General features: G+C 46.7%; 1 protein-coding gene across 4 annotated transcripts in view; it reads left to right on the plus strand.

The window, feature by feature from the left end:
• LOXHD1 (lipoxygenase homology PLAT domains 1) overlaps positions 1-12371 on the plus strand; it is a 197232-nt gene that overhangs the window by 156054 nt on the left and 28807 nt on the right. For all 4 annotated transcript variants that reach the window (XM_032151710.2, XM_058438393.1, XM_058438392.1 and 1 more), the window contains 3 exons: positions 6802-6919; positions 8904-9078; positions 10593-10778. In XM_032151710.2, coding sequence (XP_032007601.1) covers positions 6802-6919; positions 8904-9078; positions 10593-10778 — 479 coding nt within the window. The remainder of the gene's footprint in view (positions 1-6801; positions 6920-8903; positions 9079-10592; positions 10779-12371) is intronic.

Below are 12371 nucleotides of genomic sequence, written 5' to 3' on the forward strand. Positions count from 1 at the left end.
GGTGGTGTTCGTGATGATGAGGATGTGGCTACTGAAGCTTTTGGGGACCAGGCAGCATTTCTTTTCATGGACAGAGAAGCTTGTGCAAGCTGGAGCTTTGCCCATCCTATGGGCCCTGTGCAGCTCATCCCTGGGGGTCTGATTTTGTGTCTGTCTTCTCTTAGCACTTCTGCTCTCTCATTTTGCAACTCCCATTTCCTCCTTGAATTCTTCCCATATCAACAGCAATGGTGATAATAATAATGGCTAACATGCATGAACATTTATTCCATGCCAGGCACTATTGCAAGTGCTTTTTAATACATATTAACTCACAACACCCATCTTATCACTCTTTGTACTCTTATCATCTCCACATTACTAATAAGATGCCTGAGACACATAGAGGTGAAATAACTTGCCCAAGGTTATACAGCAAGTAAGTAGGGGAACTGGGATTTGAACTTCTTTCTAGAAATGAAGGAGGACCAAATGAGAACAGAAACTCTCTACTTAGAGCTTGCTGTAACAAGAGACTCAGTTACCATCACTTGGTTTGGTAGAGATTTGAAGGCTGTGGGAGGAGGAGGAGCTTCATAGTGAAGCATTATTTTTGGCATGGTAAAGCTGGAGGTAGGGTAGCTAGAATCAGGGTTTCATACGTGATTGCATTGGGGAGCATATTTGGATTTGGTCCATCAGTCTGGTTAGTCCTGAGTTGGGAGCAGGGACAAAATAAGGAAGCTGGGGACCATTGCCCAAGTCCTGACCATTCTGGACCAATTTCCATAGAGACTGTGGTTTCTTGGGATGGTCGCTGCAGAGGAGGCAGCTCAGAGTTCTATTATCACACATGGTCTGGCTACTATTGTTTGCATATTCAGTCTCCTATAGTCTTTACTTCTGTACTCTGACTCTAATCTTTACCCAACCCCATATTTCTGGATTTTCTCTGATTAATTATCCCACATCTACATTCCAACTTGTTTTCCAGATGTACAAGGCTTAATTGCTGGTGGAAGAGACATCTCGTTTCTGGAAGTATCTAAATTCCAAAAATGTTGCTTGAAAATCACATCATTATAAATACAACCATATTGTAAATGCTTTGAGGCACCTTGCTAGTTAAAAGATTTTTTTTCTGAATAAAAATTTATTTTGTGAGGAGAGCCATCATTTCTTAATTACCCTGGTTTGCAAGCTCAGAGCTGTTACCCGAGACATGTTTTGATTTTTTCATTTGCATGTGGCCTGATGTTTCACCTGTGTCTTGAAGTCCTTGTTAAGAATGCCTGTATCTTGACTAGGGAACGTAGATAGAAAGACCCACTGGGCATGTGTCATGGGCACAGCTTGCTATTGTGCAAGGTGATACTTTCAAATGGTATGTGACCAGAATGAGGCTGAGATATGCATGCATTCACACAGAAGGTATCATGAGGCTTCTACCTGCTGCAACACTCCTGCAGTCAGATGCTAAACCCAGGGGCCGAAGCTTACAATAGCCAATAGCAATTCACTCTATCCCACTCCCCAGCTAAATTTCCCAACTTCTCATCTTGCCACTTCAGAGAAAATGGTTCTGGTAAATTAACTCCCACGAGATGCTGGTGAATTAATATGGCATTCAGAAAAGATGATGCCCTAAAAGGTAATGCATACTCTCAGGAGATGAGTCTCTACCAGGGGGATTTGAGGCGATTGGTGTCCAGTGGGTGTAGAAACTATTTTTAGACAAAGAGTTGTGGTATTTCTATAGCGGGAAGTAAATGCCTATGAGGGGTCATGCCTAGGCCCAGTAGAAACCTAGTGAAATGGGAACTTCCTTAAACTGGACACAAAAAGGATTTTGGGTCCCTTTTTGTGTCACAAAAGAGTTCTGTTGGGTTTACCCTTCAGAATGGCCTATTGCTTTCACTAACCCTTAGTGCAAAGAGCATGGAAGGAGGTTGAGCTCAAGGGAATGGAAACAGAGGACAGGCACTCAAATGGGATTCCAGTTGCCCTTTCAGGAAAGGATCAGGAAATATTTGGCTGTCACCATGTACAGGGCTAGAGTAAGCTTGTAAGTTTTGACTCTGTCTTCCACATCTTTATCACTTGAATCTTAGTCTGGTTAGCAATGAAGCTCTGAGACTGGAAAGGGCTTATCTTTGGGGACTTCATGGGCAGAAGACTTGGGTGGGAAGGTTGAGTCCTTCTCAGAGAGCTTGGAGGTGAGTCCCAGGGGACAGCATGAATGATGGTGGTCTGAGAGAAGAGGAAGGAAAGCTGAGTTCCAGGAACTGCTGCCTTCCAGGGGCACCCGAGTCAGGCAATTGAAAGGTTCCAGCACTCACTGCTGAGCACCCCTCTCAAAGCATCATCTGTAGCTCAAGGGCTGCCCTTTAAGAGGAGACTGGCAGATATGTACTAGGTCTGATCATGGCATTCAAGAATAGCAGAGATTTAGAATCTGTTTAAGATTTGACCTTGTTCTACTCTCAAACCACAGCAAAGATGCCCACGAGATAGAGATGCAGCTCCCCATCACCTCGTATGTCTCATAGGGGATGCACAAGGTCCAGTTTTCCCAGTGGTCCCTAAGGAGCCCAGATCAGCAGAGCCTGGGACTGGAGGCTCTGTCTTTTGTGTCCCAGTTACTTCAGCCTCCATGGACACTTACATCATCACTGAAGCCAACTCTCTGCTGCTCACCAACCCCAGGCTTGGAATTTTCTCTGTGTGAGTTCCAAGGCAGCCTCCCCTTGCCTACCTGCTTTCTGGTCCCAAAGTTTTCCAGTCACACCACTTGGGGCTATATTAATTTCCTGAGGTGGTGATACAAAATTACCATAAACATAGTGGTAATTAAAACAACAGAATTTTCTTCTCTCATTTTTCCGGAGGCCAGAAATCTGAAATCAGAATCTGTGGGTGGAAATCAAGGTGTCAGCACCGCCATGTGCCCTGCAGGCTCTGGGAGAGAATCCACTCCTTGCAGCTTCTGGTGGCTGCCAGCAGTCCTTGGCTTGTGCTGCATCACTCCAGCCTTCAAGGCCAGGTCTTCCCATCTCTGCCCCATCTTCACATCCCACCTCCTTTGTGTATGTGTTGATCTCTCTCTTTCTGCCTTCTTATAAGGACTCTTGGGGGTTACATTAAGGGCCCACTGGAATAATCCAGGATAATCTCCCCATCTCAAGCCTCTTAACTTAATTACATCTGCAAGGACCTCCCTTTTCTTTTTACCATACAGTCATATACATGGATTCCAAGATTTAGAACATGGATATCTTTGGGGGGACCATTTTTCAGCCTAGCACAGGGGCTACAATCCACAGAGCATGGATCTGAAAATTCTGCCACATGAAGAGCAGTCAAAGGTTCTAGAGACATTTACATTTTTAAACATTTTATCATGAACATACGTATATATGTAAAAGTACATACATTATTGATACTTGTAAAGCAAAAACTTATGTAAACCCTCCACACTGCCTTCAGGCCAAGAAATTAAATCTTGACAGTTCTCAGCTTTTAAGGTAAACATTTTCTTGTTTCCTTTCTTTTTTGATCTCCATCTCATGGGGCTATGCTTTCGTATCACCTGGATTTCATCCCTAATGATAGGCTTTTATATCACCTGGATTTGAATGGTACATAAATAGAATCAGGCCATATATCTTATTTTATGTCTTAGTTCTTTCACTCAGCATCAGGTTTTTCATACTTTCCTGAGCTGTTGAGTGTGATTGTGATTCGCTCATTTTCATTGCTGCATAGTATTCCATTGAGGAGCCTGGAGAAGGGAGAGATCCAGTGGCTTGTTTCAAAGGGGTAGAGAGGGAAGAGAGTAGAGGCACTGAAATTGGTCAGATGTTGACAATTCAACAATTCATTCTGGTGGCAGAACTCAATGTAACAAAAACTTACTAAAGGTTGGCCATGGCTGTCCTAAAAGGAAAACAGCTGCAAGGGTGGCCATGGGGCCCCATCAGTAGAGCTGTCTAAGCATGGAACCACCCAGTGGGTTCATTTTGCCCACAGCCCAGTGATAGCTGATTTATCAAAGCAGGGGAATTGCAATAGAGAAAGAGTTTTACACACGTGGAGCTGGCTAAATGGGAGACCGGAATTTTATTATTACTCAAATCAGCCTCCCTGAAAATTCAGAGACTAGGGTTTTTCGAGGATAGTTAGGGTGAAGAAGTGGGGGTGTCTAGGCAATGGGTGCTTGCTGCTGATTGGTTTGGGGGTACAATCATCGGGGTTTGGGAAATGGTCCTCATTGCATGCTGAGTCATTTCTGGTGGGACCACAAGAGCTGTTGGCAGGTCCAAGTGGAGCCATTGGTCATCAGACATGCAAAAAACCTGAAAAGACATCTCAAAAGGCCAGTCTTCAGTTTACAATGGCGATGTTGTTATCTGCAGGGGTAACTGGGGAAGTGCATATCTGTAATAATGGCTGGCAATGTTTATGTCTATGCTTTGGCAGAATTCAGGCTCTTCTCATCCTCCTAGGCTGGTAGTCCCTCCTTAATTTTATGGAAGGGCTATTATCATTTAAACTATACACTAAATGTCTCACAAAGTTAGCTTGACCCAAACCCAGGAAAAATCAAGGGGAGTCTGAAGGCTAAAGGCAAGATGGGGGTTGATTAAATCAGATCTCTTTCACTGCCAAAATTTTCTCACTGTTATAATTTTTTCAAAGGTGATTTCAAGCATAGGCTCGATGGCCTTGGATATGGAGAACTTCAGACTGGAAGGAGGGTGGTCTAGAGCAAAGCTAAAGCTGGCACTCTGACCCTGGCCAATCCTGAGAGCCCCAGCTATGCCCCTAAGATGTCACAAAGACAAACTGCCTGAGCAGCTGCTGAGTCTGATGGGCTTTAAACCCCACACCATCCATCCCCATCTGCTGGCCAGCCCTTTCCCAGGGTCCCTAACCATAACCCTTCCCTGGCTTTGTAGCAATGCCAAAAATTCTCCCATGAAATAGTTGTCCTTCCAGCCTAAGCCTTTGGCCCTGTTTAGCCTTCAGGCTGTGCTCATTCATGGAGCCCAGTGAGGGAGTGGTTGCTGGGCCCTCCCTAAGGACAGCCTTTCATAGCAGGCAGGAACAGAAGGAAACCAGAATAGGAAGGACGTGAGGGGCAGCCAAAGGGGGCCTTCCCAGACACCACTGCCTCAGCTGCTGAGCAGAGGATCCTTTGAGTAGATGAACAGCAAAAATCCTGGGCCACACAACAGCCCTGTCCCGTGAACCAGGGGCAGAAGGCCTGGATCAAAGGCTGGCTCCTCTCCAAAGGGTGGGAATCCTACTGTGTGTCAACTGAGGTGTCTGGAAGGGGTCAAGGGCACCTGGAAGGATCTGGCTAGTGAGTTGGGAAGACTGAAGGACAAATAAGGGCCTTCACTTTAGATAGTTTTACACTGAAAAGAGGAAGTCCATCCAGGTTAATTGGGGTTCAGCCTGAAATGAAGGGTGAGGGGGTAAATGTAATCTCCTTGCAATCTTCCAGAAGAAAAGCTTGTTTCTCCTCCCCTTTTCCTTACACCTATCCCACCATAAAACCTCCATAAAATGAAGACACTTGGCTAAATTCAAAGGGTGAAAATTAAAGAGACATGCAAAGCGAAGAATTCTAAAGCTCTTTTGATCTGCAAAATCGTGCTCTTGGCAAAAGTAAGGAATTGAAAGATTATTTGAGAGAATCTCAGTGTGTGACATGAATGCGACATGAGCACCTCCTTACAGTTTCCATTATGCCCAGAGGGACAGATGGGGCTTCAATTAGAGAGGGAGGGATATGGGGCTGACTTTGGGATAACTTTTTCACTTCTAATAATTGTAAAATGCACACAGAGCAAGTTGTCAAAAGAGATTGTCTCTGTTTCACCACCACCTTTAAGACTAGCAGTTGTTAGTTCTCAATTTGCAATATTTAAGTCTCAGCCCCCATCGGCTAGAGCCTCTGTTTTTAAAAGACATAAAAATATGTCTTGTATTCAAGGAAGCACGATGATTGCCATGCAGAGCCACATCTCCAGTGCCACCTGCATTACCCCAAGGGCCTTATCAGCAGTATCATCTGGAATCAGTCAGCAGTCAAGCAATCAGTCAGCATTGAAGGTCGAATTGTACATGCAGCACTGTGGGAAGAGCAGTAAGGAATAAAGATAGAGTATCTCTGAGATGATGAGGTCATTCAGCAGGAAAATAATAATAGCAACAAAAGCAGCATTACCTTCTATTTGCCTACTGCTTTACAGTTGGCAGTAGCATTACTCAATTCAGGGCACTGTGTTCAGTTTTGCAGATGGCAAATAGAAAAATGTGAATGATGCCATCTAGAGTTGTGCAGTGCACAGCCTGCCCCACCATTCGCAATGGCCCTGTCATGCACAGAATCTCATTTAAAGCTTTGCAGGTATGGAATTCTTTTTCCTTTTTAAGTTGATTTCACATCCATTTGGTCTTCATCAGAGTTTTGTGAGATTGCAGGTCTAGCGTTATTCTCCAGACCACAGGTAAGGAAACCAAGTTCTAGAAAGGAACTGGGACTATTCTAGGTGACTGGTAGAATGAGATTAGAACTCAGCACTGGTAGCTCTTGGTTCAGGGCCATTTCTACTAGCCAAACTCACTTAACCCAGTCTTTCAGGAACACATCTGGGATGCAAGAGATGGGCTGGTGGAGAGTTGCTGAGAGCAGAGGGACTGCTGAGTAAAGGCCTAATCTCCCTCACCCGAAACCTGGCCCCTGGCCTGGCCCATCCCAACTGTCCCCAGTGGCCAGCTTCCCTTCTTCATGCCCCTCCTCTCCACCCCCAGGTTTGAGCGGGAGCAGAACGACACCTTCGTCATGGAGATCCTAGACATTGCTCCATTCACCAAGATGCGGATCCGGATTGATGGCCTGGGCAGTCGGCCGGAATGGTTCCTGGAGAGGGTAAAATGTCTAGACCCTCACTCTTCCTTCCAGCCACCACCCACCCCTTCCCCTGGTTCCTCTGGCTTGTCAATGGACCTTGTTAAAGCACAAATGTCACCATAGAGGATCATTACATGAACCCAGCCCATATGATCCATTATGCCCTTTGGCATGAATTAATCAGAGAATGTCATTTTATTTATTTGTGTCCAGTTGAGAACTGAAGCAACTGTCAGGTAATTCAACACGAGCTGTTAACGTTATGTGGACAGAGACCCAAGGAAGGGGAGGGGTGGTGTGGGCTTCCTTCAGGACAGCAGCTGGGAGGGTTGAGAGAGGAGGAGCAAGGCCTGGGGCAGAGAGAGGCTGTCATGGTGGGAACTTCAGGCAGGATGGCAGAAAGCTTACTGGGGCCTCTGTGATCACGGAGTTAGGCAGCTGCTTCTTTTTCCATTGTGGGCCTGAGTCTGAGCTTGGCCGTCAGCACTCTGCCTGAGGAACCTGGATCCTTGAGCTCTCAGTTGGGCTGAAGCCAGCCTTGCGGATTGGATGTTGGGATCTTCAAGGAGCAACAGCAGCATGGGATTTCTTAGTTCTGCCTCCATCCTCCCGCTCTTCCCAGCATACATATGCATGGGCACATATGCACACACATACATGCACATGGCCACAGACTCAGTTTCCACCAAGAAAGGAAGGCAGCTGCTCCTTCTCGGGACCTCTCATCACTTCCTTACCTTCCCCAGCTGTGTGGCTCTGTGCCTTCAGGCTGCCCAGGGGAGAGTCATTAACACTTGCTGCTCCAGGGCAGAGAGAAGAGCATCCAGGGCATAGGGCCAAGCTGCACTCATTTTGATGAGAACCACTGTGATGTTAGCAGTCCAAGGGCTTTCCATGCTAAGAGTGGCTCCAAAGCTGGAGGCCCCTGGCAGCCAGGAGGAGCCTCACCTGCAGCCCCACACTCATAAAGGCAATGACTATGCCGACAAAGATGACCTTCCTGCAGCCTCCGTGTCACATGAGGTCCTAGGCACGCCAACTTGTGTGTTGTGCCGGTCCTCCTTACATAATGTGTGTTAGAGTCTCAGGCAGCATAACAAAGCACCATGGACTAGGGGCTTGGAACAACACACATTTATTACTCCCTCACTGTCATAGAGGCAGAAGTCCAAGGTGAAGGTGTTGGCAGGGCCACGCTCCCTCTGAAGGCTCTAGAGAAGCATCTGTTCTGGGCCACTCTCCTGGCTTCTGGCAGTTCCCTGGCTCGGGGCAGCATCATGCCAGTCTTCACATGGCATTCTGGGTGCATATCTGGGTGGTATAAGATTGGACTAGGGCCCACTCTAGTGACCTCATCTGAACTGATTACACCTATAACAATCCCCTTTCTAATAAGGTCACATTCTGAGGGACTGTGGGTTAAGAATTCAACATATGAACTCTGGGGGAATACAGTTCCACCCACAACACAAAGCCCTGCAGTCCCCTGCCTGAGTCAGCCCATGCATCCTCGTCTACCAGTGGCCAGCTCTCCTGCAGCGCCTCCAGCTCCTCCTCCCCTGTTCAGCCATTAGCAGACTTTCTTGAGTCAACAATATGGTACCCACACCAAGGACTATCCCGCAAATGTCAGCGTCCTGCTCCCAGGTGTTTGTGGCTGACAGGGGCTCAGTTGGTCTGTTTTTCTGTCACTCTTTCAGTGAACATCTCCTGTGCAGAGTGACAGGCACCTCTGAGGACACAGCTTTAGGTGAATTGCCCATTCCCAAATCCCAAGCTAGGGCAGTCCTCGTGAGGACTTCAAATCCCGTGCCAGGCACACAGAACAGGGCCTTTGTCCTGGAAAGGGCCCTTTCCACACCCCGTGGGTCTCAGTCGCAAGCGCTTGTCTCAGGTCTGGGATCTCCAGGGTTGGGATTCGGGGAGAGGCTACATGAGCCGGGGGGTGCTGGTGGAGGTGACGGAGGGCAGGGCATTCCCACGGTGGCTCCCTCTCCCCCAGATCCTACTGAAGAACATGAACACTGGAGACCTGACCATGTTCTACTATGGAGACTGGCTGTCCCAGCGGAAGGGCAAGAAGACCCTGGTGTGTGAAATGTGTGCCGTTATCGATGAGGAAGAAATGATGGAGTGGACCTCCTACACCGTCACAGTTAAGACCAGCGACATCCTTGGTGGGTCGGGGGTCCCTCACACCTCCCGCTCCCTGACCACTCCAGCCCTCAAATTCAGGCTCAGGCCCTGGTTTCTGGTCAGGGCATTTGTCTTCATATGGCCTTCCAAAATCTGGTCAATCCAAGTTTTCTCCACAGTGTGTCGCTTTCTGTCTGGACAAAGCATCTCCTCCCAGGGAGTGACTGGTTCCCTCCCTCCTCCCTTGGGGAAATAGGGGAGAACTTTACTGGGGATGGTCAGCACTTTTGGAAATGGTACAGGCACTTGACACAGAGCCTCCCCATCTTCCTTCTGTGCTGCCTGGCACCCCTTGCCCAAGTGTCGTGCACCTCAGGCATGCTCGGACCCATGTGCTTGGTGGCCATCTACCATGTGCCAGCTTTGGCTGTGGGTCTTAGGATATAGATGTGCTGCCCAGGCCCTTGCAGATCTGACCTTCATTGGAGCAACCACAGTGCAGCGTGGTGATGCTCTGGTGGATGCAATGCCAAAGTCAAGTCCAGAAAGACAAACACAGAAGCCAGGCAGACAGGGCACCCAGAGGAAGAGCCTTCTAATCAAAAGTACTAGCATGTCAAAGGCCAGGAGCTGAAAGGGAACACACTGTCACCCAGGCATGGGGCAGTACCTCCTACCTACACTCCCCTATCCCAAGCCTGCTCTCCAGGAGCCATTGCAAGGAATCTGGCAAGCTCATCACATTAATTATAAATGGTGAATGAAGGATTAACTTGTTGGCCATGGTAGCTTACATTTTCAACAGAGAAGCCTCTTGCAAAATAAATGAAGCTCTCATGGTAGGATCTCAGGCATAAATGACAGGTCAATAAAGCTAGTAAATTTTGTTGGGGGTACCTCCTTTCTTCCTGTTCTCACAATGGAACTTTCACCCCTATTGCTTAAAGTTCCAAGTGTCACATGTTTTCAGACCCCTCCATCCCTTTATGATGCACTCAGAAAATAATAAATTCATTGATAACCACAGATGTGTGTCACAAAAGCTTCACTGGGTCACCCCTTCCAGAAGCATTTGCTTTTGACTTGGGCCAGTACCTGTATTTGGCTTAAGCAAATGATATGAAGCTCTAGTGTAGAATGTCAATCAGAGACAGATTTAGGGAACACAGAACTTCCCTGCTTCCTTCTGAACCCACACTGTGCAGGAGGTAGCCTATGTTTCTAAACTGTAAAGCCAGCCTATAATGACATGCCTTTTAAGTTTGGGTATATTTCACCAGAAATAGATGAGTTTTGTACTAAACCATTTACACTTGCTGACCAACACTCCAGTTAGACCAAAAGCTTTTGTAAGGCACAAAGATAAGATGAAGAAGAGAATTGGAGACCTGGGACATTAATTGACCCTTTCCAACCTCACCCCTGGCCTTCTTGAGTCTGTACTCTGTCCACCTGTACCCTTGACTCCTCTGAGGAGTCCGGGATCAAGGCCAGAGCAAGAGGACTGTGTGTCAAAGAGGCTGGCAACCTAAGCCTCACCTTGTGCACCCCCCAGGAGCAGGCACTGATGCCAGTGTGTTCATCATCATCTTCGGGGAGAATGGGGATAGTGGGACACTGGCCCTGAAGCAGTCGGCAAACTGGAACAAGTTTGAGCGGAACAACACGGACATGTTCAACTTCCCTGACATGCTGAGCTTGGGCCACCTCTGCAAGCTGAGAGTCTGGCACGACAACAAAGGTAGCTCCCACTCAAGGCCAGGTTGGCAGGAAGGCAGCCCTCAGCTCCCTTCCTGAGCCATTCTTCCCTCCCTGGCAGCACACTGACTCTAATTACCCAAGGGTGGCAGGCAACTGAACACAGTTGATGACCACTACATTGATGCTTCCATCAGTATGAAAAAGCCAGTGTTTCTGGGCAAATATTTTTAGAGAGGAAGCTTAGTTCCTCCTGCTTTCTCCCTGGGTGATTAGTGGTTCTCCATTGTTTGTGATTTCAGAGCATTAATTTGACTTAGTTCAGGCATAAAAATTAAGAAAAAAATGTTAATCACCAATTCATTTCCCATGGATTTTCTATAAAGGATTATGTTTGTGCCAAGTGCAGTGGCTCATGCCTGTAATCCCAGAACTTTGGGAGGCCAAGGTGGGAGGATTGCTTGAGCCCCAGGAGTTCAAGACCAGCCTAAGCAACATTGTGAGATCCCATCTCTACAAATAATAAAAAAGAATAGCTGGGCATGGTGGCATGCACCCGTGGTCCCATCTATTTGGAGGCTGAGATGGGAGGATTGCCTGAGCCCAGGAGGTCATGGCTGCAGTGAGCTATGATTGTGCCACTGCATTCCAGCCTGGATGACAGAGTGAGACCCTGTCTCAAAAAAAAAAAAAAAAAGGATTATGCTTGTTTATTTATAATAGTAATCCTAAAGTAGTTGAATTCACTTATAAATGTAAACTGTGAAACAGGATATAAACCAAGTGAAGTGAGAAATATATTTTTAACTTTGCAGTGCCTAAGGAATGCTTTGTCATTTCTATAACTGTGATGACGTTCATGTTCTCAACATTTCTTTGGTTATCATTTTGCTGTCTTTAAGCCACTCTTTATTTTCTCTGGCCTTGGGCCTATAAGTTCTATTTGTTATAATTAGAATAGAGTTGTTAAATATTAAATTCCACCTCCTTGATGCATACTGCTTTCTTCGTTCACCCTTTTGTCTTCTGTAGAAACATGTCTCTGCAAAGTTGTCTGCTCAAAGCCTTCTCTAGCCTTTGCTGGGTCTCCCAAATGGCTGCCCAGAGCTGTCCTGAATGTTGTGTTGCTCCCCACTTCTTCCAAACCCTTGCGGAGGACTAGCCTATCTGTCACGGTCACTGACAAAACCCAACTCGGCAGTTTGCAACCTCTCTTCCATAGGAGCTAAACTATTTTGCTTTAACATGGATTAAGCAGTTAAAATTTTTTTCCATAACACAGAATAAGCTCAGACTAGGCATTGATAAAATAGCCTTCAAGGCAATAAAATAACAAATATTTACACAGCACTCCACAGTTTTCAAATTTCAGTGTATCCCACCAGTCATTTATATAGGGAACATCTGAAGTATTCATGACATGCCTGGGATTCTGTTAGGTATTAAAGATACAAACATTTGATCCTCAAAAATACTTTGTGAGGCCAGGTGCTGTGGCTCACACCTGTAATCCCAGCACTTTGGGAGGCTGAGGTAGGCAGATCACTTGAGCCCAGGAATTTGAGACTAGCCTGGACAACATGGCAAAACTCCATCTCTACCAAAAATGCAAAAATTAGCCAAGTGTGGTGGCTTA

This window comes from Hylobates moloch, unplaced genomic scaffold, assembly GCF_009828535.3.
Source record: "Hylobates moloch isolate HMO894 unplaced genomic scaffold, HMol_V3 SCAFFOLD_5, whole genome shotgun sequence".
NCBI classification, from domain to species: Eukaryota; Metazoa; Chordata; class Mammalia; order Primates; family Hylobatidae; genus Hylobates; species Hylobates moloch.